The sequence below is a fragment of the Podarcis raffonei genome, chromosome 11 (genome assembly GCF_027172205.1).
Source record: "Podarcis raffonei isolate rPodRaf1 chromosome 11, rPodRaf1.pri, whole genome shotgun sequence".
NCBI classification, from domain to species: Eukaryota; Metazoa; Chordata; class Lepidosauria; order Squamata; family Lacertidae; genus Podarcis; species Podarcis raffonei.
This window is the reverse complement of record NC_070612.1, coordinates 13211782-13239647: the sequence shown is the minus strand read 5'-3', so window position 1 is coordinate 13239647 and position 27866 is coordinate 13211782. Positions and strand designations below refer to the sequence as shown.

Here is a 27866-nt window from a genome sequence, read left to right as displayed (position 1 = left end):
CGATCCGCCTCGTGGAAGAGACTGCGCCGCTTCCAGGTTCGCCTGCTCCCGGGGGCGGGTGGCAGGGAGGAGCCAGCGCCGTAGGTGTTTGGGAAGAGCCGGGCAGGGACTCGGCAGGAGCCAAGAGCGGCGGAGACCCGAGGGAATCGCTGCCCGGAGTGAAGCGCGCGCACACGAGGAGATAACGCACTGGGGTAAGATAAGAGGGAGCAGGAGAGAATCCGGATGGATGGAGTACCCACCCGCCCCCGCCAGCCTCCTCCAGAAGATGGATCCACTTTAGCCGAGGAGCACCCCAGGGAGGAAAAACTTGTGGGTCGGGTTGCCCACACACGCTTGGGCGGTGTTGGAGAGGGAATTTTCCACTTTGGGAAGGCTTGCCTCTCCCTGGAGATAATTCCGTGACGGGCCATTAGGCAAGAACTGCTCCTGCTCCACCCGCCTCAAAGCTGAAAGATTTTCTTCCTTTCTCTTCTCTGCACTTAATAATTTAGTTGGGAAAAGCGGGAGATGGTCTCCTGCTTCGGGCGCAGAGACTGAGCGCAGTTCCAGACTAAAGGGGCCATGATGAAACTTGTGCTTTCGGGAGAAGAGTTCTGTGCGTCTCGGAAGCTTGCCTCTCCCCTTACGCCAGTGGTTTCAGTTAAATGGTTTCGGTGGCTGCGGTGGCCATTGAATTATAAGCCAGAGGAGCTGGGCTCATTTGAGCAACTGGAGAGATAGAAAGCTGCTTAACTTTAGTGGAGGGGGGAGAGGTGGGGAAAAGAGGAAATTGGGGGTGGGGTGGGTGAAATCTGTTTGGAAGTGACACCTGTTGAAGTTCCTTTGTTTAACGCAGAAGGAAATGCACTGTGCATCTTCTCGGAAGTACTTTTCTCCATTCTCATTTCACATTATTACTATTTTTATATAGTGATCTCAGTGTGTGTGTATGATTGATTGATTGATTGATTTCATTTATATCTCACCTTTTTCTCCATGGAGCTCAAGGTGGCAAACATGCTTCTCCCCCATCTCATTTAATCCCCACAACAAACTTGTGAGGTAGGTTAGGGTGAGAGGCAGTGATTAGCCTAAAGTTCACCTAGTGAGCTTTGTGACTGAATAGGGATTACTGGCTCAGACAGAGGAGCCACGCTCCGTGGTAGAGGACCTGCTGTGTATGTTAGAAGCTTCCAGGTTTAATCCTTGGCATAAGGGGTCTTAGAATGCAATTCTGGGCACATTTTCCAGGGAGTTCAGCCTCCCTGAACACAATACAGCTTCTGGGTAGAAGTGCAGATGGTTTTTCTCTCAATCAGCGTAGACAATGCTAGACCATCTCATGTACAGCTCCGTATTGGAAACTGGGGTAGCGTAATGGCTAGAGCATTGGCTGCAAACTGAAGAGTCCATGTTCAGAATCCCACTCATGCTGTGTGCTCACTGGATAACCTTGGGTCTCTTTGCTTGACCTACTTCACAAAGTTGTTGTAATGACAAAACAGATCATGTATAAGAGCTCCTTGGAGGAAAGATGGGATGGAAATAGATGAATAATGCATGATGTTGAGATGCTGGCAGAAAAACAACTGATGTTGGGGCTGAGCCCCAGGACAAATTAGGTCCGGGCAACATGGTTACAACCATGGTGACAGTACTCAGCTCCAGAGTAACGTGGCTGGTTCTCTCTTCTTAAAAGAGCTGTCATGTATTCCTGCATTGGATATGAGTTGCATGGTCAACCCAGGCTCCTTGTGGAAGAGCCCTAGGGACACAGGTGTATGAAGGAAGGAGCAACTTACCCAGATGCAGACACAACTGTCCTGCATGCTGCTTTTAAAATGTGTCTTTGTGCCCATGCAAATCAGTCTCTGTAAAGTCGAATGTGCTGGCTCTGTTGTTAGTTTCTTCCATCCATGGAGTTGCTTGCTTCCTGTGAAGGAACGTTAACCATCTGAATCATCCCCCAGGACAGTTGAAGCAAAGCTCATGGCTTTTCGGAGTTTCGATCTGGTGTCCTAACTGCTGTGTAAATCCTGACCCCCAAATGCAGCTTTGCACTCATTGATACTCATGTTGCTTCTCAAATACAAAACTTTTTGTGTGCAAGGTCAGTCGCTGATTCTTGTGCACAGTCTGAATGCTTGCAATTTTTTTTTGCCCCCAAACGGTGTTCTTTACATTGTATTGTGCCATAGGTGACACATCATCCATTACTTGCTTCAGAAGTCTTTTAGAGTAGTTGTTGTTGAGATTCCTGCATTGAATGGGCTTCAACTGGATGACCCTCAGAGTTTCTTCCAACTCTACATTTCTATGAGTTTGAAGGGAGGAGAGTTCAAAGGGATGTAGTCTGTGGGAGTGAGTTCCGTAGTTTATAATTATGCATTAGAAGAACTTCCTTATCTCTTTCCTGAATCTTCTAACATGCAGCTTCATTGGCTGTCCATGAGTTCTATACTTACAAATTTGTCTATCTTGATAATCTTGGTAATACTTGCCCAGCAATCAGTAATACTCAAATGAAGAGTTGGTGGGGTTTCTTTTTGGTTAGACAAGTATGTGGGCATATTCTGCTTGTTCTCTTGGAATGCCATTCCTCTGCATAAACTGCAGCTTAGTTCCCACTGAGATGGAAAACTTGCACATTGGCTGCAGCTGACTAGATGCTCCTTTACTTATAATGTAGTATAAACACTGACAACTGGGAAACATTGGCCTGCAAGCACTCCAGTTGGAGAACAGCCTTTACCAAAGGTGTCATGGACTTTGAAGACACTCGAACTCAGGACGCAAGGGAGAAACGTGCTAAGAGGAAGGCACGCTTGGCAAATCCACACCATGATCAATTCCCCACCCCCCAGAAATCAGTCCCCACTGTGGAAGGACATGTGGATCCAGAATTGGCCTCCACAGTCACTTACGGACTCATTGTTAAAACTGTGTTTATGGAAGATGAAATATACTCGGAGTCCTGTAGTGATTTCATGCTCTTTATTGCAGCTTGTAAAACAGTGATTGAATTTTCCCCCAAACCTCAGGCCTTTATATACATTATTTACACAATGAGTCCCATCTGATTGGCTGATTCTGCTTCCCTCCTGGAGCCTGATTGGTCTTTTCCTGCAGGCCAATCAGTTGTTGCATTCTACAATCCTACCAGCCTAATAGGCTGATTAACTTCTTCCTGGAGCCTGATTAGGCTTCTCCTGCAACCCAATCAATTGTTGCATTCTAGGATCCTACTTGCCTATTGTTCTAGGATCCATGGTTAGTACATAACAGAAGACAATCTTACTCGGCTACGAGTGATCGCCAAAGAAGAAGTCTCATACATCAATAACATCAAAATGGGGTTATTGCAGTGCAGTCTATATGGTGCTGCCCTTAAGGCTGGTTCAGAAGCTGCAGGTACTACAGAATGCAGCAGCACGGCTCCATATTATGTGCATTTAACGTAATTATTTCACTATATGCATGTGAATTAACAAGTTCATCTCTTTTTTTAAAAAAAGTTATCCTTTTTGTGCTCTTGTTGTTGATGAAGATGCATTGTGGCCACCCTATCAGCATGCCTTCCCGTCTCTTGTTATTGTTATCTTTCCATTTTTTCTTCTTGGGTTGCAAATGGGAAGCCCTTTGTTTTGTTGGTGAGGGATGATATAAAAATAGTGAAGATTCATTACAGCTGCAGTTGTTATTTACCTTGGAGTGAGCCTCTTTGACTGGTTGTTGGTCCAGCATTTTCCTTACAACTTTGGTCAGTCAAATCTTCCTGGAAAGCCAAGGTAACAGCCATTCCTCCATTCAGAGGTATATCAGTTCAGAAATGCTGCCTTGCCAAATAAAAGCTCAGTTAGGAATTGTGTCCTTTAAAGTTGTCTGCCCTCCTTCTAAAACCACCTAAGTCACAGATTCATTGGAAGGGACCCCAAGGGTCATCTAGTCCCAAGGCTCACCTGTGGCTCTTATCACATCGATACACTTTCTGTTCTGTTTTGTTGTCTGTCTTGAGCAAATATTCAGAATTCCCCAAAAATACTACCTTGTGTCAGCCGTGTGACTCATTGTTCCAGAGACACAAGACAAGTCTCATCCACTCTGATGACACCTTCTATGACTGTTGCCTTCTTGTTCGTCATTAAAGAGGACACAAAATTTTTGATTAAGTGTGATAACTGGAGGGTGTGCCCAGGTGGCGACAGTAATATCCTGGGATGAGAAAACATACCTAGAGCTTGTAGGTGACAGCATTTGGGCTTGGATTAGTGTTTTAAATAGCAGCTGTCTTGGGTTTTGGGATCTCTTCCCCCACCCTACCCTCTTCTGTCCTACAAAAGCCAATGAAGCCAGTGCATCCATAGGATGAATGGACCATGTTTCAGCCTTTACCCTTGGACTTGAGTCACTGCAATGGTTCTTGGATATTGCCATGTTGCCACTCTCACTGGCAAAGCCTCATTCCAGGAAGAGAATCTGCAATGTGTAGAGCTGTTTCCTCTAATAGGAAGCTAGTGTAGCATAGTGGCTAAAAAACTATCTGCTCTATGAATGGGAAAGCCCAGGGTTTAAATCTTCTGCCACAAATTCACTCAGGCCAGTGTGGTGCAGTGATTTGGGTGCTGGAGAAGGACTGGTGAGAGATCCAGGTGCAAATCTGCACTCAGCTGTGATGCTCCTAGGGCAAGCATGGGTCAGTTGCTAGATCTCTCAGGCAAACCTATCTCAAAGAGATGTTGGGAGGTTAAAAATGGGAATGATAATCCAGCAACTTTTGGGGAGTACATTGGCTATATAGACCATCGTGTGTTAGACAAATAGTTTAAGGTAGTTTTATCATGATCCCAAAGAGATGAGAGATCTGATGCAGAGGTGGGCAATTGTGTGGCGTTGAGGCCCAAGCTAGGAGGACCTGTTGTCTAACTATCATCCTTTTCTCACATCTATCTTGTTTTTTTTACCTTTCAGTTCCTTTCATCTCTCAACATTTATTGGAACTCTTGCTCACAGGATTATCAACAATCAATCAGCACTTCAGGAAAGTGTAGCGTCTCTTTCAACATGACCTGTGCAAATACAAGTATGTAATTATGCTAACTTTGGGGGGATGAAAACTCTTTAGGCTTCAAGCAAAGTGGGAGGAATTTGGGTAGGGGGAAATGCCCTAATTTGAAGACACTTGAAAACCTACCTCATTAGAGGTCAAAAAATGTGGGTCCTCGTCCTATATAACTGGCCCAGCACTGGTACCTTTCTGTCATACCTTTCCACATCACCAAAGTTGGTCTGCCCATTGGGTCAGAGACTTTAGATTTTCGCCCAGAGAGTTATGCGCATCTGCTTCATGTTTGCCAGGTCACAATAGCTGGTCTGTCATGAAGCTAATACAGTGGTACCTCGGGTTACATACGCTTCAGGTTACAGACTCCGCTAACCCAGAAATATTACCTCGGGTTAAGAACTTTGCTTCAGGATGAGAACAGAAATCGTGCTCCGGTGGCATGGCGGCAGCAGGAGGCCCCATTAGCTGAAGTGGTGCTTCAGTTAAGACCAGTTCCAGGTTAAGAACAGACCTCCAGAACGAATTAAGTTCTTAACCCGAGGTACCACTGTATACAGTTACCTCTGCTGCTCTCAGCTGCTCTCCCTTTTTATGGTTCTTTATCCTCAAACTGGACATGGGATGGACAACCCTTCAAACAGAGGACTGTCCCTTTAAAGCTGGAAATCTGGCTGTCCACATGCTTCTCTCGCTGTTTCATATTGCCTGCCACCCACATCTGTTCACCTAATTACTACCCCTTGCTCTGCCTGGCCCCAACTTGCTGCATGCCATAACTACCATAGCACTGAGTGCCCAGCAAAGGATTTGGTGTGGAACCGAGATTTACGCGAAACCATCTTTTGCAAACACATGCTGTGTTTTGCACACTCTTTCTGTTGCAGAGCCCTTAGCCCACATATTTTCCAGCTTTCCTCATCTTCCATCACAGCTCGCAAATTGCTTTAAAAATTCTCAGGATGGCAAAATCCATGCCAGACCTTAGACTTTGTATTTGCAAAATGATCTAGTAAATATACACATAATGCTTTGATGTGACCCTCTCTCCCTTCCTCCTCCTTTGTTACATTCTGTTTTAAATTTTGAAGCAGGCAAGCATGCCAAGGTTACAACGCTGCTGGATTTGAGAGATAGACATGTAGGCATGAGATTTGTTCATCAAACACTGGATGTCACCATTGTACCACACAAACATCACTGATATCAAGAGTTAAGGGGTGGGACAGCTCCCATTCAGTTCAAGCCAGTTTTCTTCATGTGGAATAGAATTCTGCCTCTTTCTCTTCCTTTGCAGCCAAGATAATATTTGTCCCCGCTCCACTGTGCATAGAAATCTGAACTTAATATTAATGCTCTTCTGTGAGCAGACTTGATTTCAAAGCTGCTACCACGGGTCGCATTGGATGCAGACTCTGCCATCTGCAGAAACTAGGGCTGCATCAGATGTTTGTTAATTTCAAATTCATTTTAAAATAGGGATAATCAATGCAATCAAACAAATTATCAGAAAATAACTAGGCTTACTTGAACATTAGGGACGCAGGTGGCGCTGTGGGTTAAACCACAGAGCCTAGGACTTGCCGATCAGAAGGTCAGCAGTTCGAATCCCCGCGACTGGGTGAGCTCCCGTTGGTCGGTCCCTGCTCCTGCCAACCTAGCAGTTCAAAAGCACATCAAAGTGCAAGTAGATAAATAGGTATCGCTCTGGCGGGAAGGTAAACGGCGTTTCCGTGCACTGCTCTGGTTCGCCAGAAGCGGCTTAGTCATGCTGGCCACATGACCCGGAAGCTTTATGCTGGCTCCTTTGGCCAATAAAGTTAGATGAGCGCTACAACCCCAGAGTTGTCTGCGACTGGACCTAATGGTCAGGGGTCCCTTTACCTTTACTTGAACATTTGTGTGAGTTCAGACTTCTCTGTAGCAACCTTCTCTGCCCTCACTTTCCTCCCATTCATTTGCCTTCACTGACATTCAAGGTGACCCATGTAACCTTGCTTGTGGGTGTACATGATATCATCACCTCTGATGTCCCATCATGACATTATCTGGCATCACCAGTTAAGCATCACCTGGCTGAGATGTTATATATAATACCAGTGGCCAGGGAATTTTTGTGTGTGTGCAAGTGTATATTGTTAGGGATCTGTAATCTTTTTTTTTGTAAGGAAGCGAACTTGGGAGATGCTCCTGCTGTTAGATGGTGTTGTAAAAATGTATTGCATTCTTGTCCTGCAAAATATAAATGTTTGATGTTGTCCTTTAAAATGTGCATATCCACACTGTCAGGGTAAAGGATGTCTTTGTTTCTCGTTTCATATTCATGTTGCTTTCTAATGTGTTTTCTGGATGTACATAAAAAATGGAATGAACACAAAAGCCTGAAAAGAGATGATAGCCTTTTCAGAGAGCTGATGGCAATTCAAAAAAGTTTGCTGATCTTGATTTTTGCACACTGCACAGGCTTCACTTTTGCTTCTGGCAGACAACTTTGCATGGTGTTGGTTTTCTTTGCATAGTTTCAAAGACCTCCAAAACTGGGAGGGCGGGGGGGGGGGCGGCGGCGGCGTATCAGCAGGCCACATGCGGGGCCAGATTTAGGACTGATGAGGTGCTAAGCTACTGAAGGTAATGGGGCCCTTTAGATATCCAGCTGTCCTTTGTCAACAACAAATTGTTGCTGTTTTTTTGTGTTGAATATATGCTATATGGTAATTTATGAACCTAATAGGTATCTAAAGCCATTTGCACATAGCAAAATATGTATTTTATCAAAGTACATCCAGTTATTTTTTCCTTTAATTTTTTGGGGGGGCCCCAAGAGAGTGGTGCCCTAAACTATAGCTTGTTTAGCTTATACGTAAATCCGGCACTGGCCACCATGGCAGCATAAAGCAATAGCACTTGGCTCCACTGGTTTCTGTGACTCAAGTCTAGTGTTATAAAAGGGAGTGAGTTCATGGCTGATTTGCGTGTAATCTAGCTTAGCTAGGTAATATAACTGAGCAGTTCTATAGCACAAACAGAAAACCTGCAAGATCGCTATGAACTTCCCACTCTAAGATCAATAAACTCCAGCCAGCCTGGCCAGGGAGGTTCAGATAATCTGCTGTTGTTTATTAAATTTGTGTATGGCCCTTTAGCTGTAGATCTCAGGGCAGTTCATACGATTAAAAAAAAATCTAATCTAGAGGATCTATAATCTAGAGCAGGGTTTCCCAAACTTGGGTCTTCAGCTGTTGTTGGATTTCCCATCATCCCAAGCTAGCAGGACCAGTGGTCAGGGATTATGGAAACTGTAGTCCCAAAACAGCTGGAGACCCTGATCTAGAACAGTGTTTCTTAACCAGGGGCCCCCCAGGATATTCCAAGGGTGGCTAAAGGTGAAATTATATAATGTATATAGTTATAAAAATTATAAATAAAACATGTTCTATTTACAAACAATATAGCTACCTTTCTACTGGTAGGATAGGGGGGCCACAGGAAGGAAACAAGGTTAGAAGGTGGCCATGGTCGGAAAAAGGTTGAGAAACACTGATCTAGAGGTTACCAGGGTGGGGAAGCCTGATGAAAACGCTCCAGCCTGAATCTTTGCATTTCTAACTTGGAATACAGTTAGCCAGCCCAAGTTACTTTGGAAGATCCAGGAGTATCGTTGGACTATGTTGAGCCTAAACCATTAAACTTTTTTGAGTCAAAGCCCCCATGAAGTTTGGGAGTCAACATGGTTAATGTCTCATATTGGTGCATGATAAGCTCCCAGTGACCCACCGTCGTCATGATTCACTTTGAAGTACCCAGAGTTCCAGGGTTACCTGTTGCAATGTCCTTTTTTTTCATCATGTCCCTATTAAGTCCACTGGTTTGAACCATTGCCATGTTTAATAAGTCTTTTTAATCAACGCTTGCGATCTTTGGATACAGGTCACCCAAAAGCCCGGATAATGACTACCACTCTAGTGGTGACACGCCGTGTTTTGAGAGAGGACAGGGGCACAGAGGGGAATTTTCTCCTGTATGGATCCACTGCATCTGAGGTGACTGAAGAAACTGAATATATCAAACAGGTATGATGTTTCACATGAGTGTATTAACGCTACCTTATGCAGAGTCACAGTGCTCTTCCATCTAGCCCTAGAGTAGCCAATGTGGTGCTCTCTCCAGATATTGTTGAGCTACCTTGTCCATTATCCCTGGCCTTTTACCAGACTGACAAGAGCTGATAGGCTAGCTCAAGGGCAGCCAACATGGTGCTTCTCAGATCTTGTTGGACTACAATGCCTGTCTGCGGACATAAAGAACTTAAGGAGAGCCTATTGAATCAGGCCAGAGGCCTTTCTAGTCCAGCATTCTGTTCTCACAGTGGCCAACGAGATGCCCATGAATATCTCACAAGGGTGCCACAAATGCAGCAGAATTCTGGACCGCTTTGACTGGACGAGACTGTCCATGATCTCTGGGAATAGATGTCTCTCATCCGTGTTTGAATTTCATTGTAGATACTGGGCGTTGAACCTTGGTGCTCTACCACTGAGCTTTGCCATTTGGATATAGCTATAAATGAAATGACATTTTAAAGCAAATGTCTTGAATTATGGGTTTTCGCTCTGGCTCTGGTGTTGGTAGCTCAGGCTTGGTGGCAGCCGAGGGGCCATCGGGTGATTGTCCTAAAAAAGCTCAACAGCTTTTAAAAAAATGATATTAAGACCACTTTTTGGTAGGGTATATGAGGTTTGGTGAAATGTTTGAAATGCATTTGTATTTGGTCCACAGTACAATCCTATGCATGTCTACTTAGAGGTAAGCCCCATTGTGCCAAATAGGGCTTTACTACCAGGTAAGCATGTAGAGAGGATTGCTGCCTTTGATTTCTAAGAACAGAACATCAAGGATGTGACTCCTTTTGCTTTCCTCTTGCAGATTAGATCGACGCTAGCAAAAGTTCAGCCTCTGCTGTGTAGAAATGACTCAAGCCATGGTGTTGGAAACATCATGCTGGATTCAAAGGTTTGGAAGAATTTTTGTGCTTAAAATGTATAATACAAGGGCTACATTGTGTTTGGTTACCTTGCAGTGTGCCCTCTCTGCAGAGCAGTGTGGGGAACCTCAGGCCTGGGCTCCAGATGCGTCCCTCCAGGCTTTTTTGTCTGGCCCTTGTGCTTATCCTCCCACTGCAGGCCGCATTGATCACTGGCCATCCTCGAATGCTTCCGCTTGGCTGGAATGTGCTCTTTAATTCTGGTAATACCTCTTGAAGGACAACACAGAGAATCGTAGAATTGTAGGAATTGGAAGGAACTCCAAGGATCATCCCGTTCAGCCCCCTCCAATGCAGGGATTTCAACTAGATCATACATGATAGTTGACCATCCAACCTCTGCTTACAAATCTTCACTGAGAGCCAGCGTGGTATAGTGGTTAAGAGCGGTGGACTCGTAATCTGGTGAACCGGGTTCGCTTCCCCGCTCCTCCACATGCAGCTGCTGGGTGACCTTGGGCCAGTCACACTTCTCTGAAGTCTCTCAGCCCCACTTACTTCACAGAGTGTTTGTTGTGGGGCAGGAAGGGAAAGGAGATTCTTAGCCGCTTTGAGACTCCTTCGGGTAGTGATAAAGCGGGATATCAAATCCAAACTCTTCTTCTCCTTCTCCAAGGAAGAAGAGTCCATCACCTTTCAAGGGAGTCTGTTCCACTGACAAGCAGCTCCTTTATACTCATGCCTCTTACATGGGAGACACACCTGTTGCTCTTGCATGTGGCCTGCCTTGCATGTGGCCCTGGGAGGGTTGGCTCAGAGGGGAGTGCGGCCCTTGGCTGAATCAGATCCTCACCCCTGTTGTAGAGTAAGAAGGCGCTTGCTGACTGATGTCCACTCTTGGCTCCCACAAGATCTTGTGCAGATTTTGAGCAACGCGGCTGGTTCTGCCCACACTGGGTGCTGTGGGGCCTTGCAAAATAGTGTAGTGAGCAGAATGGAAATTGACAGGCAGGGGTGCCAGATTTTGACCCTGCACAGGGTGCCTCTGAAATTTTAAAGACTGAAGTGTGCCACTGTGGGAAGGGCCATTGACAGAGCATCTGACTTGCATGCAGAAGCTCCCAAGGTCCATCCCCAGCATCTTAGTTAGTTTTAGGAGAGGCTCCCTGCCTGAAACCCTGGAGAGTCACAGCCAACCAGTGTAGACAAGGCTGAGCTGGATGGACCGATGGTCCGACTCAGTATAAGTCAACTTCCTGTGTTTTCAGGAATCTTCCCTGCAGGTTTCTGAAATGGCAGGACTTGCCAATTGTCCTGAGAAGCTGATGCCAGAGGATCAGGCTGCTTGTTAACCAGGAGGTCACGGGCCTCTCTGAGCACAAGGCAAGATGAATGTTCACCAAGAATGTTAGAGAATTATGTGTGGCTTTTCGCTGTCTACCGCCGCTCATCTGCAAACCTAGGCAGAATGGCTTTGCTGCCTGACGCAGAGTTCCAAGCGCTAATTAATCTTGCAGGCAGAGAATATCCTCCTGGGGGAATCAAAAGCTGTTATTTATCAGGTCTGTTGTGCTAATGCTTTCAAATATGAAACCCCAGGGAGCTGAGCAAATAGAACATGATTTTTTATTGTTATGGGTGTGTGTGTGTGTGTGTGTAATATAAACACTCTTGGGTCTCACTTCAACGTGGAGATGAGGACAGGGCAAGAACCTTCGGCTTGCAGGAATGCCAATGATGCCTGTCTGCCAGAAGCTACTTGTCCAATTGCCTCCGTGTTAATATCACAGGAAGCTGATGTATACAAGGTCAGATGGCTTTTCCATCTGGACCAGTATTGCTTACTCTGACTTGCAGCCGCTCCCCCTCAGTCTCAAGCAGAAGACACTGCTATCCTTTCTTTTTAACTAGGGATGCCAACAAAAATTGAGTCTAGAACCTTCTCCCTGCAAAGCACATGCTCCTACTGAGTTGTGACCCTCTCTGTGTTAATTAGGGTGACTTGCGTGGTGAGTTCCTGCCCCCCCAGTGGAGATAAATACACATGACACAATTATTAAGGTTAATGGGCTAAATAAGGCCACAACTTTATTGGTTACAGGTGATGAGCGGTATGCTGGTAGGCGGGAAAAGAGGGAGATCCCTGGCTGCGCCTGTGTTAAATAGGGCAGGCCACGCCCCCAGAGCCAGCCAATTGGCTGGCCAGGGGGTGACGTGGCTGGGGATTCCCCCAATCACGCGGGGGCCGTGACGCCCGCAATCCCACCTCCTCTGCAGGGTGGAAGTGGCTTTACAAACATTCTAACAACCCCCTTGGATTTTGGGGTTCTGATACATTTTGGTTCTGGACCTTTTGTGTTCTGGACATTTTGTGTCCAGAGTGGCACAGATGCATTGGGCATCAACATGACTTTGTTCTAACCACAGAATGTGAGCAGTTTCCCCACAGTTTTTAGTTTCCTCCACACACCCCTTTATAGGTTACTAGCAGCCTTGTACCTGACACAGTTCAGGAACTCTAAGAAAGCAGAAAAATCAGTGCAGCTTTGAAATCAGTGGTAAACAGCTGTGCAGTTTTGAAAGACGCAGTCTGCCATCTTGAGTCAAAATGGTGCCCAATTGTATCCAACGATAGACAGAAACTTGCTCCTTGATTTCAGGAACCATTATTTGGTCTTGATAGCTTACCAGGTGCCCAAATGCATAGTGGGCAAACAAACAACTTTCCAAAACACACATCTATAGTTAGTGGAGCACTCGGGCTTGATATGTTCCTTGGTTAAATCTCAGTTTGGAAAACAATCGCAAAGCGCTAGTGCAATCACATTAAGGTTCCCTTTGTTGTTGTTGTTGTGCTTTAATAAACATATGAGCTTATGCACATCCATAACCAGTAGAAGCAAAGCAGATGCGAAGTGAAAACGACAGCATATGTTAATTCTGAATCCAATTAATCTGAAGCAGAATGAGTCCGCAGAATGATAATGAAATGAAATAATGAAATTTGACCATCATTAACATGATTTCATATTAGCCATATTCTGAAGGATCTGAATTGCGACCTGATCACAACGCCCTCTCCTCCAGCTACAAGGAGACAGTGGAAAAGACGAACAAAGCAGAACAGGAACTGTCACGCGTGAATAAAGAAAACGAAATTTTAAAGATCAAGGTGTGTCCATGTAAAATAAGCACTTCTGTGTCCTTGCCTACAAAGAAATCTCATTTATGTTTCAGCTTAGTTCTGCAAAATATTTTTGGTTCCTTGTTGGTTTTGAAATTGAGAGGACTAGAATATGCAAACGGCTGAAGTGTCAAACCTGTTTCTGGAGCACAGCACTTCAGACTGCGGCAGGGAGATTGCACGTTTGAATGCTTCGCCGTGTAAAATACATCTTGCATATGAAAAGCTAGACCGTGGGAAGAAACATTCGAGGCCAATGCTTCACTTGTTTGCTTAGAATCTGTATCCCACACTTCATCATGGATGATCTCAGGGTGTGTAAGGACAATTTAAAATACAATAGAGAGAAGGGGTGGATAAACAAAGCAGTCAAAATAGCTCATTTGCCAGAGTGTAGTTCATATAGATGTATAGTAATACTGGGTCCTGCTTGAACTACTGCAATGTGCTCTATGTGGGGCTACCTTTGAAGGTGACTCAGAAACTATAACTAATCCAGAATGTGGCAGTTAGTCTAGTGACTGGGAGCCGCCGATGGGACCACATAACACCAGTCCTAAAGGATCTACTCTGGCTCCCAGTACAATTCTGAGCACAATTCAAAGTGTTGGTGCTGACCTTTAAAGCCTGAAAAGGCCTTGGCCCTGTGTACCTGAGGTCCAGCGCCGAGGGCCTTCTGGCGGTTCCCTCACTGCGAGAAGTGAGGTTACAGGGAACCAGACAGAAGGCCTTCTTGGTAGTGCCACCTGCCCTGTGGAACACCCTCCCATCAGATACCAAGGAAATAAACACCTATCTGACTTTTAGAAGACATCTGAAGGCAGCTCTGTATCAGGAAGTTTTTAATTTTTGATGTTTTATTATGCTTTTATATTGGTTGGAAGCTGGCCAGAGTGGCTGGGGCAACCTAGGACTCAGCTGCAAATATAATGTTTTAAGTGCATTATACAAATGTGACACCAGATGGCGATGGTGAGCTAATGGCAAATTCAATACATATTCTTTAAAAAAATTTTTTTTAAAGCATTTTCACAGTGTTTTTAAAATATATGTGTAGATTCCACCCCCGTCAGATGTGCAGGGTATGAAAGTATTATTATTATTGTTGTTGTTGTTGTTTTATTAAAAATGCTGGAAAGAAATGAAAGAATTCAGCTAGTGCCAATAGATAGAGATCGTTGGCACTTTCTATATATCTGGGGGATGGGGTGAAAAGGCAAGGGGGGCATTGCCAAGAACAATTTCTGGAGGGGCATAAATGCTCTGACTTTACTCAGTGATATCATTGCCAAGAGGGCAATATGGGGGAATAGCACTTGCAGACCAAAACCGAGATACGTAATCTCCTTTCTTGTGTCCTGGTTTTGCACATACTGGTACATCTACATCTCTTTCTTGTGGGCGAGCATTCAATCGTGTGATTTTTCCTCACCCCCACGGCAGTTTGAAATGGTACGATCCAGAAACATCTGGCCGCTGGTTGGCCACTGTGAGAACAAAATGTTGGACGAGATGGGCCTTTGGCCTCTTCCAGAAGGGGCTTGTCTCATGTTCTCATGGACAGCAGTGGAAGCGACTCCATCAAGAGTTTTCATAAGCTACTAGCCCCTGCCTGGCCTTGAATGTGCAAGGAATGGTTTGCATTAGCTTGGCGGTGTCTGGAGCCACGTGTGAGGCTCTGAGTTGAAACTCAAGATTGCTGTGGAGCATAATGGGCATGCCTGCAAAATATTAGAATTAAACACACGGTAGGGACTGGGCTTTTGAAAGCTTGCTTGCTTGGCACCCCCACCCCCCAACCAATGCTAGTGTTGCCACCCTTTTAACTTAAAGCCCCAGCTGTTTTTTGATAGCAGGTCTGGGAGGAAGGTGGGCACACTCTTCCTAGTTGCTTGGCAACCACCAGATGCTGTTGAACAAGTCTTTCCTGTGTTTACCGGACAGCCTGGGCTTTCTGCAGAGTAGGACAGATGAATTTAAGGTGAAAGGGGAGGGCGGGGAGTCAAAGCACCTGTACAACCAAGAGAGTATTATGTGGGAGGAAGGTTTTAAAAAAAATCAAAAAAATCAAGGCAGTCTAAATTTCCCACCCACCGTGACAACAATGAACCTCTCCTGCCCGGCCTCTCCCTCTCAGTTAGTCTCCATACTCCATAGCTGCCTGCAGAGGCAACTAATAATACGTACTTGGATATTTTATCCATGTTGTTGCAATTTAAAGTATGCTTGCCACATTTTGAGTCAACTGCTCTTCAAGAGCAGCCTGCATGCACATATAGGCAAAGATGGATGTGTGCACAACAGTCTGTGGGTGTGCATGTGTGTGCACGCACACCCACCCACCCACAGAGAGAGAATGTTAACAAGAAGTTTCAGTTGTCTAGATTAGGGCTGCCATATGTCCAGACTTTCCCTGGCATTACCGGAATTTGAAAGGTGGATTTGACATCTGGTGGGAATTTCCAAAAGGTGGTTTCCTTAAAATAAAAAAAAATTGGGGTGTCCTGGTTTTTACTTTTTGAAATATGGCAACCCTAGTTTAGATGAATATAGGAGTGTAGACTCTCTTCCTATTGTCTCTCTTCAACTTTGGCTGCCACCTGATGGTGGTAGCCAACTATTGCAGCTAAGAATACCTTTAAGCTTCCGGGTGCTAAGCAGAGATGGCAAAGGATCTGATGCTGTCCTCTAGTATAAACACTTTCCTAAGATACTAAGTTGTATCCAATGGTTGCATGAGGTTAAGGCAGCTCATGCAACTGATCTTTCCCTTCCCTCCCCCAGTATCCTCAAAAGACCTTTTCCAAAATTTGAGAGTGGCCTCCTGAACAGAAGTGGGTTGTCCTGCCAGAGGGGTGGGGGATCACCTGGAACTGAGGCAGGCCTCTTGCATTCACAGTGTTCCTGCTCCAATATTCTTCCCTCAGCATGTTTTCAGGCAAATGCCTGAACAGAAATACAGTTTCCCATCTGTTCCATGCCCATGCAAAGGACTTAGGTGCCTTGGGGAACAGAGATAACCTAGAGTCCCTCACAGATGAGACACAGCAGAGGTGGAGAAGCTCCAGCCCATGTACCAAATTCGGCCTGTGAGGCCATTTTCCTAAGACGTGTCCAGATACCCAACTTGTGGCAGGAGGTTTGAGGCAGGTAACAACGTGACAGAATCAGCTGGGTGACTATGTTCCTCATGGGGCACTTGATCACATAACCACAGAAAGCAAGTTTCAAATCCCCCTTTCATTTGATTTTTAAGGCAGTGTTTTAACCTGGTATGCTGTCTAGCAATGGTTTGGAATATTACAGGGGATTTGCTTGCTTGTTTCATCTTAATATACCCATTTTACACATCTATTTTACACTACTGCCATCCACCCTGACTTGTTGGAACTGGATGGTCAACAATATCCTAGATAAATAATTTGTGTATATTGGTCGTCTCCAGCTTGACGCTTTGAGAGCAGTGGGCATGGAGTCTATGAAGAACATGTCGCATAAACTCCAGGAGGACTACAACAAGCGCTCGGAAGAGCTCAAGAAAAGGCATGAAGGGGCTATTCACGTAATGAAGGTATGATCTTGCATGGTCACCAGTGACTGCTGGCTGCTTTGAATATGTAGTGAGAAAGGGGTTGGCAGCACAACATCCATGGGTTGTTCAGATTTAGCACTAAAGAGCAGGTTTTCTGGAGAAAGCAGCAGGTCAAAGGCAAAACTGCTCAGATCCATGCCTAGAAAATACCAGACAAGTGGAAGTGTGGGCAAGGCCTGGGTGTTGTTCAGAACCAGGGATCGTTGTTTAATGCCCAACCAACTGTGATTTGTAACCAGAGTTTGCTCTTGGCTTACCTATCATGCTTTGTTCAAGCAAAACATACCAGGATTCCCAATTCGGACATAACACTAAGCCAGATATTGCGGTTCGTTCGCCCTGGAGATGAGCAAAACTGCACAGATGGTTGCTTTCAAAGCAAACCATTAGCTGTGGTTGATTGTAATGTGCGAAACGAACTGAAGTCAGTTGCCTGTGGACCTCTGAGCATCGCTTCCTCCTCTCGCACCGCAGGCCCGCAAGCTAGAGCAAGAACAAAAGTTGCAGCAAAGCACGGACCACCTCAGTCAGCTGAATGTGCAACTGCATGAGAAGTATGCCCAGATTGAAGAACTGGAGAAACGGGTGCAAAGGATGGAAGAGGTGAGATTCTGTTTCATCAGTTATGTGTGCAGGCTGTTCATTCTGCAAGAGCACAGACAAACCCCACCACCACCACAATCCTTTCAAAACATGTAACTGGTATTAGAAGTTTCTTAGGAGTCCCAGCTTCCGAAAAAACAAACATACAACACCTCCCCCAACTTTTTGGACTGAAAGCATGTGAGTAGTGCTTGATGAAATCATGGAAGGCAGAAAAGTAGCTATGAATGGCCCTTCCCTATCCCAGCATTACTAGCTACTACTGTGACAAGCACAGAGGACAACATAGAAACAGGATAAATAATTTCATTGATTGAATTCATATCCCTCCCTTCCTCTGCAAGGAGATCCTCAGGAGGCAAACACACCTACTTTTTATTTTTAAGCATTCTAAAACAATTTAAACCTCAAAGCTTACTGGGTGACCATGGGCCACTCACCATCTCTTAGCCTAACCTACCTCACAGGTTAGGTTGTAAGGATGAAAGAGGAGGAGAACAATTTGCACCACCTTGAGATCCTTGGAAAATTAAGGTGGTATGTAAATGTGAATAATGAAAACAACAACAAGTGTTAGAGTTTAAAGTGTTTAAAAAGCATATCAGGAATGATAGGAGTCAGAGTTAAGCATCAGCATTCTGGATGTATGTTTTCCTTTTAAATAAAGGTGGATGTGCAGCTGTTTGCCTTTTAACCAGTAAAGCTGTAGATTGTTGCTTGAGCATTACATCTGTATTATTAATACTTTTAATTGAGCCCAGCAGGTTGGACAAGCTATTGCTGGGAAAAGGGGTTGTGTGTGTATTTCCCCCCCTAAGAATCTGATTATTGTTCTCTGCCTGTTAAATATATTTCTCTGCACCAGTGAATATGCAATTTTCGCAACAGAAATGGAAAACTACAAATATTTGCAAGTTTCCCGGTTGTGGGAGGATTTTTGCACGGCCCTCAGCTTGTGTCTGCAAGTGCTGTACGATGGGGAATGCTGTGTGAGGGCTGAGAATCTGTTTTCTAACAAGGGTGCAAATAGGAGCCTTTAATTTGCTTTTTTTAAAATCTTGCTGCTCCATTGGTAATTAGTAGAAAGAAGCCCATTTGTGAGAGAGCTTTGGAGCTTACAAACACCTACCATTCTCATTCTTTGTCATCGTTCAAGCACGCTGGCAAAACCCTTTTGCAGAATCCTTCCAGCGCTGCCAGCGAACAATCACCACCTCCTTCATAGTAAATAGTGATTAGCAATGAGAAGTGATTGCAACGAACATATTACTTAAAATCCAAGCATCGCCATCTGTTCTGTTATTAACTTGGAAGTCAATGGGATCACATTCCATTAATAGAGTCTCAGCCAAGGAGTCAGATTGAGAAGACTTTTAAATGTGAAATAATTAAATGTGTAGTGCTTTGCTACAGTTCTGAAGGCTTCTTCCCAATGGAAAATAGTAAAGGAAAACTGGCGAGCCTATTATGAAGTCGTCAGGTGGTCTTTCTGCTGGTAATAATCTCATTCAGCTAATCTTCCCTGCTTTGCAACTGCTAGGAGAGATTTGCTGAGCAAGGTAACAGCCCAGCATATATTTATTTCTTCATATTTATTGCATATTTATTTCATTTACACCCCAACTTCTTACAATAGAACTCTCCCTGCAAGACACTCTATTTTGCCACCGAATGTTTGGGATGATGGCTCCTTCACCATATATATAAAAATGTCCAGTAGCACTTTAGAGACCAACTAAGTTGGTTCTTGGTATAAGCTTTCGTGTGCATGCACACTTCTTCAGATACCTGAAGAAAGTATGGCATAGTTTCTTTGCATATTCAGTGGGGCAAGTGGATTGTAGAGGGTTCTTAATTCTAAGACCCTTAGGTATAATGTCCAGGTTCTTGCATTTAGTCAGAAAGAGATATCATATTTAAAATGTCCAGTAGCACCTTAGAGACCAATTAAGTTTTTTCTTGGCATAAGTTTTTGTGTGCATGCAAGTGACTGTTAACCATAGTCGACCTGCTGGACTGGGTTCGAACATATATCCAAGCCATCGTTTGATAAACCTTGGTTTAGTGTTATGTGCTAAGCAGGTGGTTCATTCGGATTTAGCTAGAGTCATTATGCCCTTGGTTGTTGACTCAGTTCATATGTGTAGCAGATCTTCTGCAATAATTCTCATCATTTTGGGGGAGGGGGCTCGCTGCATTATGCTGCAGTTGAATTCGGACCCTTACATAAAATGAAAGCAGAAATAGGAAATGCAAAGTGATTAAAGCTTTGACGACCTTCCATTCTTAGAAACTCTGGGACTTCTTTATTCATAAAAAAAATATTGCCTCGAGTGTGAGAGCCTTGTGACTTTGCTGTTTCCTAGGAGAAGAAAACACTGAAAGAAAAGAAACGTTGTTTAAAGAAGAAACTACACGAGATGATGTCGAACGCTGAAGATACCTCAAGGTTTGCACATAACACATGACTTAAAAAAATAAAAACCTTCTATGAGCATTTATTTAGCTTTTGAATAGCAAAGATAGTTCAAACTTTGCAATAATAGTGAAACATTATATTTTGTGCGTGTTGGGCCCTTGCCTAAAAAGAGGCCAGGCGTCTATAAAAACACAAGGACAGCCCTGCTGGATGAGGCCAAAGGCTCGTCATAGTCCAGGATCCTGTGCTCAGAGTGGCCAAGAAGATGATTAAGGGTAGTGCTATTTTTCTAAAAAAAAGAGGTGCTGGAACTCGCCATGAATACCTCCATCTCTTAGAATGGCAATGGTGCCCACTGGAGAGATGCCGGAACTGAGTTCTAGCGAGTTCCAGCTGAAAAAAAGCCCTGCTTATGGGAAGCCCACAAGCAAGACTTGAACGTAACAGCACCCGTCTCGCTTTGTGATTCCTAGCTATAATGTTCATGAAGATTTTATGTAGATCTCCGCACCTTCGTTAACCTTCAGTTTTCTACCCTGTAGTGATTTTCCAACATGCAAACCGCCCTTACTTTCCCTTCTTCTCTCTACCAGCTGTGTGAAAGTTCAGACAGAGATCTCAACACTTCAGGAGCAAATTAGCCACTTGGAGCACATGATCCATTCGCAGCACCAAAGCTTACACGGTGTGATTCAACAGGTTAGAGCCTTCTAATCATACCCTGGTAGCAAACTGGTCCTCCGGGTGTGGATCTCTAGGCAGCTAAACCAACACAACAAAACACACACACAAAGGTGGGAAATTTTGGTGGACTTGGAGAATCCTCAAGGTTTGCAGATGAACAAAAAATACTTTGGGGGGGGGGGAATCTTTCTCATAGGGGAAAATCCCCCCAGTGAGGAATGAGGATTCTCGCTGGCCATGGAATGCTGGCTGACTGTTGGGGGACAATAGAAAACCACAACAGAGGGGCAAAGGAATGGAGTATCCTTTTGAAGGGTATGTACATTTTGTTGCGGAGGATCCCACATCTTTGATTTGTCAAAGAACAACATCACTTCCTGTTTACTTGGGAAGACTTGCAGAAACAGTTGCATTCCAGATTTTTATTTAACTTAGTTTGGCCAATAGGTCACCACAGCCAAGAAGACTGCATTTATCTCAGCGCTAAGAAAGGCTTGCTTAAATGGAGTTTGATTGGTTTTGATAGCTGGTGGCTACTTGAATGTACTCTATCGGTTTATATGAGGTCTGGAGAGGAACATTTTGTCACTTTGATTATAGTTAGTGAAGTCTGGGTTTTTCAGCTGGCTGGTAAGCAAGGATCTATTTGGTGTGGAGACAATTGATGGCACTGGCCCAATCCCCATTGCTCAAAATGCCCTAAGTCGTCACCGCTGTCGTCTTCTTAATTAATATATCTGTTAAATTTGTATGCTGCCCTCCACCTGCATAATACAGGGTGGTTCACAACATAACAATACAAAATGAAAACATAAAATACGTAATAAAAGCAAGAACAACATCAAAAGCAGACCAATAACACCCCCTCCCACAAACACAGTTTCTGACAGCCTATATATTTTAATGTTACAACGACACATTTAAAAGCACGGAACGGCTAGCTTGTGGTGCTAATTGCCGTACAGAGTCCACATTTAGTTTAGCTGTATTTGGAGCAGAGGAAAAGTAAGGGGTCATTGGATTACACTGGTGGAAGCTCAGCCAAATGTATTTAAATCTACATTCAAATATTGCACATATTGCAAAGAGAACACAACCCTACAAGTACTCATGTCATGTACTCTCTACTCTTAAGAAAGCTGACAGTGTAGAAATCTACCCCAGTCATATACTCATAGAAGTGAGGAACCACAAAACAGTGCTTCATTCGCACATCACTTTAAACCATAGTTAATATTAACTATGGATTAAAAGCGATGGTGTGTAGTGTGCTGATGTACACTTGCTAAAATCCTGGGCGCTTTGGTCCTTCTCTGCTCCTGCTGCTATGCTGCTGGGAACTAAGCCTTGGTTTGACACAGCCTTTCCTTGAACCAAGTTTAACTATGGTTTAAAGTTTAAGTATATATGTGGTTTAAAGTGACGTGCAAACCAGGCTACTCTCATAGCTCTGTGGATGTGATTTAACAAAACGGTACGTTTTCTTACTAATTGTATTTCTCCAATTTTCTTTTCTTTTTAGATTGAAGAACTGAACAACGAACTGAAACATCAAGATGAAAGAATAGAAGGGCTGAAAGAAAAGATTGAGATACTCCAAGCAAAGGTAAAGAAATTACTGTGTGTGAGTGTTTATGGTAATGTTGTGGTCCTATTTTACAAATCTACAGTTGCTTTTTCTTGCACAACTGAGAGAGGTTCTCCTCATTAAGCAGGCCAAGTAATTTTGGACTGTGGAACTTCAAACCATTGCAGTGGAACTGTATTTTTGATGCTCCCTCGTAGAGAAAGTTCAGAGCAACTAGTAAATTAGCACATTGGTGCAAAAGCTGTGTTAAACTTTCCTGGGTTTCTATAGTACAGTGGTACCTTGGGTTAAGTACTTAATTTGTTCCGGAGGTCCGTACTTAACCTGAAACTGTTCTTAACCTGAAGCACCACTTAGCTAATGGGGCCTCCCGCTGCTGCCGCGCTGCCAGAGCACGATTTCTGTTCTCACCCTGAAGCAAAGTTCTTAACCTGAAGCACTATTTCTGGGTTAGCGGAGTCTGTAACCTGAAGCGTATGTAACCTGAAGCGTATGTAACCCGAGGTACCACTGTACATGAAATTCTGAACCAGTGGAGTTTTAAGAGTTTTGCTATAGGCAAACAGACGGTCCAGCTCTTTGTTCCTCTAACTGGGTTTGTAGCATCTCAAATATTGCAGGGGTGCTGGAGCGTTACTGAAACTTAACAGTTCCTACAATCACCATTTCTTCCTTCCTGGTAGCAACCCATTTCGTTGTTAACACTATGCAAAATGCTCTTCCCTGAGATGCTTGCCTGGTGCCTTTGTTACACATCTTTAGGCGCTAGGCAAAAGCATTCCCCTTCTCCCAGGCTTTTGGCTAATTAAACAATCTAAGGCCTTTCAAACTGTGGAGGGTATTGTTTTCATTTGTTGCCATGCTATGGATTTCTGTATTTTTATATTGTTAACTTCCCTGTGATCCTCAGATGAAGGGCAGTACAGTGGTACCTCCGGTTACGAATGGGATCCGTTCTGGAGGCCCAACCGTATCCTATAAACTTTGTAACTGGAGGTGCCCTTCTGTGCACCCGTGCAACGTGCAGAGCGCTTCTAGGTATGTGTGCGCAGCAAAACCTGGAAATATAGAATTCCGGGATTGCTGTGGCCGTAACCCGAAGATTCCGTAACCTGGAGGTTACGCAACACGAGGTACCACTGCATAGAAATTTAATAAATAAAATTATTATTATCATTTAACCAAGCTTATTGTCTAGTTGAAAGTTTTCACTACCATTGAGATAAATGAGGTTGACCTGTGCTCTACCTGACTTAGCTTAATATTTTGTGCTTGGATGAAATAAATTATGTGCATTCTTACCTCCCACTTCCAGAACAAAGAACTAAAGTACAAAGTGGAATTCTATTCCAGCCAGTCGAGACCAAAGGCCTCTAAAGCTGTTTCAGCAAAGTAAGACTTTTTTAAAAAAACGAAATAGCAATCCAACAGTTTTCTTGTTATGCAATTGCTTTTTGTTTGGATATTTAAGCAGCAGTGTATTGGGATCACCTCAGTTCCCCTGCCCCCATCTCTCTCCTGGTCATGAATTTCTGAGCTTTTAGAAAGCATGGAAAAAATAGAGTAAAAGAAAACATGTGGCATCGAGCATCCCCCTACATCATGTTTTCTTTCTGGCACTGCAGAGGCCCCTCACCACAGAAAATCAGTGCCAGCCAATACGGTCAATGGTCAAGAATGATGGGTGTTCCAGTCCAATGACAACTGGAGCGCCACATATTCTTGGTTCTCGGCATAGACCAGGAATGAAACTAAGCTTTATTTCACCTGGGTCAAATACCCAGTTTGGCGCACACACACCCCGACGCATTTATGTACACATACAGGCTGGGAGCCTCAATGACACCGCTCTTGAGGCTTCACCCGCGGCAAAAAACACAGCTAGCCCCAGGCTGCGCACCTAGTCCTGTAGGGCCACCATTTACCCCATTCAGGACCAGGGAGTTCCCCACACCTGCCCACCCCTTATCCCCCAGAAACAGTGTTTCTGTCTTGTCTGGATCCAACCTCAATCCGTTAACCGCCATCACCCTCCAACTGCCTCCAGACACTCACACAAGACATTCACTGCCATCACTGAATGGATTATATCCTTCTAAAAAGGTAAAGGGACCCCTGACCATTAGATCCAGTTGTGGCCGACTGGGGTTGCGCCGTTCATCTCACTTTACTGGCCAAGGGAGCCGGCATACAGCTTCTGGGTCATGTGGCGAACGAGAGCAGCACACAGAAACGCTGTTTACCTTCCCGCCAGAGTGGTACCTATTTATCTACTTGCGCTTGATGTGCTTTTGAACTGCTAGGTTGGCAGGAGCAGGGACCGAGCAACGGGAGCTCACCCCATTGCGGGGATTCGAACCGCCGACCTTCTGATCAGCAAGTCCTAGGCTCTGTGGTTTAACCCACAGCGCCACCCGCGTCCCTCAAGCTAGATGTACCAGGGGTCAAATTCATTGTGAGCAGCGACGGAGCTAGCTGCTCGGGCACAATGCAAAATTGAAACTATCTGGTGTTTTGCGCTCTATTCCAGCTGGCAACCTATTAAGTGAGGAAGCAATTCATAGCCTAGATACCAAGGGACGTTTTTCTTCACAAAGTGGCAAGATCTTTAAAAGGCAGCTGATAACATTTGTTTGCTGTCACAGTCCAAACTCAGACAGTCTGTTACTCCGCATAGGAACTCTGCAAACCCCTTTGCTTATTGGCCTCGGCCAGCTATTGGAGGAAGGGTGTTTTCCTCAGTGCCATTTTGGCATGATGCGCTCTTCGGTCAAGCCATCCGAACGAAACACATGTGAAATTGCCTGCAGGCTGCCATTGAAGCCGCATGAACTCTTGATTCAATTTCAAAAGGGCAGGTAGAAATGAATGTGTGCAAGAGGCCCGCCATGCTGGGGGATGTTGTGTGCAAATTCACCACAGCTTTTCGGTTGCTGATTGGTTCTCAAGCGTGGCTTTCTCTGCTGAAGAAGACGCCAGCTCTTGCCTTGCGATCTGTTGCTAGTTCATCCGAGGTCCATCGAAAGGACTGCGTCTTGCCCATCCTTCTGTTCTGACTGATGCAGAGCATGTGGGTGTCTATTACAGGCCAACCACTTGGTTCACTCTCCTCGGGTATTAATAAGCAGTCCATCTGCTCTGCTTTCTGGAAGGCAGGGAGAGAGATTGGCTTCTAAGAACAAGGCTAAAGAGAATAATGGGGAATGCTGGCATGAGATTTCTGTCCTTGGCTGCCTGTACTCGATACTTCAAATTCTAAGCACCAGCAGGGATATAGGAACTTGCCTTCTACTGAGTCAAACTAGCTCAGTACCAAGAATGGAGAATCTGTGACCCTCTGGATATTGCTGGACCACAACTCCCATCATCCCTGTGCTGGCTGGAGATCATGGGAGATAGAGTCCAACAACATCTGAGGGGGCTACAGGTTCCCCATCCCTGGTCTACATTGACCGTCGGCAGCTCTCCAGAATTTCAGACCTGGGGCCTCTCCCATCTCCAACTGAGGTGCTAGATTAACCTGATTCAGATTCAATGCCCAGCCACGATCTGGTGTTACATCTGAATGTAGCTGCAGAGAACAGAATATTTCACAACATGTGCAACAGTTTTAGATGGTTCCAGGGCAGACCTACTACCTAGTAGCATTTCACATTTATGGACAGTTTGCAAATATTCAAGGCATGTCTTTATCTCAGTAATGGTTACAACAATCCTCTGATGCCTGCATATTGCAGAAGATGCCCAAAGGCTAAGATAAGAGCGGGTTCCATAAAGCCACCCATTGAGCTTATAGCAGATGTGAGATCTGAATCAGATCTTCCTTGCTTGCTCTTCAGTCTCTTAACTCCTGTGCTAGAAATGGTGGAAGGCATTATTGAGCGTGCCTTTACTCTCCAGTCACTTGCATACGTCTAAAGGTTCCTCAAAGCTACAATGCAGGAGTGGGGAAGCTGTGACCCTCCAGATGTTGGTGGGCTACAGCTCCCATCATTCTTGACCATTGACCAGGCTGTCTGGAGATGCTGGGAGTTGGAGTCCAACATTTGGAAGGCCACATGTTCCCCATAATACTGGCCCAGAAATTCACCTTCAGAATGTCACGTTCAGGTATGGTTGGCTTGCCTTGAAAAATGAATGTAGTTGGGCAAGTTCTCTCTCCAGATAGTTCTAATAACTACTGTCCACAAAAACTAGATTCAGCTTCCATTTTCAAAGAGAGTATTCACAACTGATCACAGAATCAGAGTTGGAAGGGACCCCGAGGCTCATCTAGTCCAACCTTCTGCTACGGGGATCAGACCTGCAACCTTGGTGTTAATCAGGACCACACTCTAACCAACTGAGCTATCAAATTATTACAAGATGCTGGAGCAGGTAGATAGTTCAATTGGGTTGTACTAGCAAATCTCCCTGGGGGATGAAGCTGGACCATCTTGGTAAGCAGTCGATTGAATTAGATGGACCATTGATCTATTCTATACAGCATGATGACGGCAGTTCTTAAGGCTATTCTTAAGCTATTGACTCACTGCAGAGTACTGGCACAGGATTCATTTGCACAAAGTTATGTTTTACCCGTAGCTGGATGTATGGCTCACCTGTAATCTTCTTCTTCACCAGGCTTGACGGAAGTACACCATACACCATGATTTCCAGACGCCATAAGTGAAGCATCTCCAGGAAACACAGGCCATTTTTTTTTTTGCAGATCCACCGGAAGGATCCCAGTTTTGTTGACTTCATTTCATGGATTACTCTTCAAAATATGATGCATAGGAGAGAGAGAGAAGTCTACCCAACCTCCGCCCTCCATCCATCACATCATGTTTGGTCTTATGTCAATGCAGATGGAACCACAGGATGGCTGTCCAATGAAAGAAGTGGAGTCAGATTTGGAGGGGGAGCTTCAGGGGAGACTGGGCAGCTTCTTATTTATTTATTTATTTATTGACTGTAGCTCTGTGGCTATTCCCCACCAGTGATGAATGTTCACTGCCTTGACTCATTAACTCATGCAGAATAAATTTCAGAACATTATTCATGCTGCATGGAGGTCTGATGAAGCTGATCTTCACTAGGAAGAGGAAAAAGGTTATTGCATGCCCTTCACCTTGAAGTACCAGGGTGGGTTACAACAATTTAACATGCACCACAAAAACGGTTTAAAACAACTTGCCACCCCCAAAATAGGGTGGATCCTAAAATTAAGCATCCCGAGTGTCAAGTGCCAGGAGAAAAAGGTGCATCTTCAGCATTCAGTGCAGGTGCCAGATGCCATTCTGCAAGGAGGGACTTCCACAACTTAGGGGCTGCTGCAGAGAATGTCCTCTCCTGGATCACAGATACACTCTGAATTTCTGAGGGAGGTGGAACTGTGAAGAGAACTCCCTCTGCTGATCTTAACACAAGAAGGTCCATCGGAAAGAAGATGTTTCAGATATGAGGACCCTAAGCTGTTTAGAGCTTTAAACGTAGGTGAGCATCTTGAATTGAACCCCAAATCTAACTGGCAACTGTTGTAGCTTTTTATTTTTTTTCAAAGGGGTTTTACATTGTGAGGCCTTGTTTCTCCCATAGTCACAGCCTTGTTGGAATCAAGCATGGCTCTGACTCCCAGCTTCTGCCTGCAGCCTGCTTTTTGCTCACTTCACACACAACTCTGGCCTTTGTCCTTCTCACTACCAGCCCGATGAGGGAGGGGCCCTACCCATTTGCCCTCTGGCACAAAGCAACTTCCCTTCTTATACTAATGACCAGTAAAGGTAAAGGTA

At 44.7% G+C, this 27866-nt stretch overlaps 1 protein-coding gene across 1 annotated transcript; it reads left to right on the top strand.

Annotated features, from left to right (window-relative positions):
* CCDC68 (coiled-coil domain containing 68) lies at positions 1 to 27866 on the top strand. Its single transcript, XM_053408476.1, has 12 exons — positions 1 to 194; positions 4951 to 5062; positions 8969 to 9111; positions 9965 to 10051; positions 13057 to 13194; positions 16652 to 16777; positions 17273 to 17401; positions 19768 to 19850; positions 20414 to 20519; positions 22027 to 22110; positions 23408 to 23484; positions 26716 to 27866. Exons 2-12 carry the CDS (start codon positions 5044 to 5046, stop codon positions 26762 to 26764), a joined length of 1041 nt encoding a protein of 346 aa, XP_053264451.1. The 5' UTR covers positions 1 to 194; positions 4951 to 5043; the 3' UTR covers positions 26765 to 27866.